The 1,763-nt window shown below is 43.1% G+C and overlaps 1 protein-coding gene across 1 annotated transcript; it reads left to right on the forward strand.

The window, feature by feature from the left end:
• Window positions 1-303: 303 nt before the first annotated feature.
• On the forward strand, window positions 304-1,268 carry LOC140778799 (uncharacterized). The gene is made up of 2 exons (XM_073123665.1): window positions 304-530; window positions 610-1,268. The coding sequence occupies exons 1-2, from the start codon at window positions 363-365 to the stop codon at window positions 1,141-1,143; spliced, it is 702 nt and encodes a 233-aa protein (XP_072979766.1). The 5' UTR covers window positions 304-362; the 3' UTR covers window positions 1,144-1,268.
• The last annotated feature ends 495 nt before the right edge of the window (window positions 1,269-1,763 follow it).

Here is a 1,763-nt window from a genome sequence, read left to right on the forward strand (position 1 = left end):
GAAGTGGAACTAATTAATATTATATATATTATATATATATAAACTTTTTAGGCTTTTGTGTTTTGTTGCATGGATGTATCCTCGGTGGTGTTTGATCATGATGAGATTTCTCGTGCTACTTTAGGTCATGTCGTTGATGGTCACGAAGGAATTGGATCCATGCATGTCTTGCACTTACTTGGGTGCTCTTCTCTCTCTCTTTCTCACTCACTCTCTCTCTCTCTCTCTCTCTCTCTCTCTCTCTCTCTCTCTCTCTCTTTCTCTGTGTCTATATATAGACATATCCTCCTCGATATATACCACTGTTAGATTAGAGTAGTAAGAAGAGGAAGTGTGAATTAATTAGTTTTATAGAGAAATCGATGGAGTGGAGAAAGAGTTATTTGGATGTGATCTTGGTCCCTCTTGCCCTCCTCTTCCCCATCCTCTACCATGTTTGGCTGTCGCATATGGTCCGATCTCGACCGCATCAAACCATCATCGGCATCAACTCGATCGGCCGCCGACGTTGGGTCCTCGCCATGATGAAGGTATATAGAGATAAGCCACGAGTGTTTGTAGTTGTAAATGATTGCATATAACTCAAATTCTAAATGGGCATGGCGGCAGGACAACGAGAAGAAGAACATCCTGGCGGTGCAAAGCATCCGGAACGCGATCATGGGGGGGACGCTAATGGCGACCACCTCCATCCTCCTCTGCTCCGGCCTCGCGGCCGTCATCAGTAGCACGTACAGCATCAAGAAGCCGCTCAACGACACCGTTTTCGGCGCGCACGGCGAGTTCATGCTCTCCCTCAAATACGTCACCCTCCTCCTCATCTTCCTCTTCGCCTTCCTCTGCTACTCCCTCTCCATTAGGTTTCTCAACCAGGTGAACTTCCTCATCAACACCCCCTCCGGCGACGACCCCGGCCCGGTGTCGCAGGACTACATCTGCGACCTCCTGGAGAAGGGGTTCACCCTCAATGCAGTGGGGAATAGGCTCTTCTACGCTGCTCTCCCTCTTCTGTTATGGATCTTTGGCCCAGTCTTAGCCTTCTTGTGCTCCGCTGCCTTGATTCCAATACTCTACAACCTTGATATCGTCTATGAGGACGAGAAGGGTGGCTCTGCATGTAGCAAGGACTGCATGGAAGCTTAAACAATGATGATAATGATGATGTTGTTGTTGTTGTTGTTTTTATCCTCTCTACCTTGTTCTGAGCTATTATTAATTGTACTCTTGATCTAATTACTAATTAATGCAAATGCAAAAGGTCTGCAATACTTGGAGGTGTTAGATAGTAGCTAACATCAAGAATCTTGATCCTAAACTGATCAAGCACTAGCTAGGATCTCCTGTTGAAATTAAGGAGCCACTAGTATATATATATATATATATATATATAATGGTCTACTAGCTATATCTGTAAAGGAAAAGCCATTGCTACGTTATATAGCACTAGTAGATGCGACTATATATTTTTCCAGCAGCACATTGAGGTTTAAAAAGGATACTACCATTGAGTACAAGAATTAATTTTTGCATTAAATTAAGAACTGCCATGTCCTTTCCTACGAAACCACTCCTCTCCCCTATTAGTTTTGATCTTCTACGTCCTATCACTAGACTCAAGATTCTACTATTTAAGAAAATGCAGCCCATTGTATGTGTTGCACTATCTCCAATTAAATCATCTTAGTGGGTTAGAGTTGGATCATAAATGTTAGGGATATAATTAATTTGTACGCTATGATCTGTGCTACTTTCTTGATAAACTT

Source organism: Typha angustifolia, chromosome 15 (assembly GCF_048772165.1).
Source record: "Typha angustifolia cultivar Huaian chromosome 15, ASM4877216v1, whole genome shotgun sequence".
Lineage (NCBI taxonomy): Eukaryota > Viridiplantae > Streptophyta > Magnoliopsida > Poales > Typhaceae > Typha > Typha angustifolia.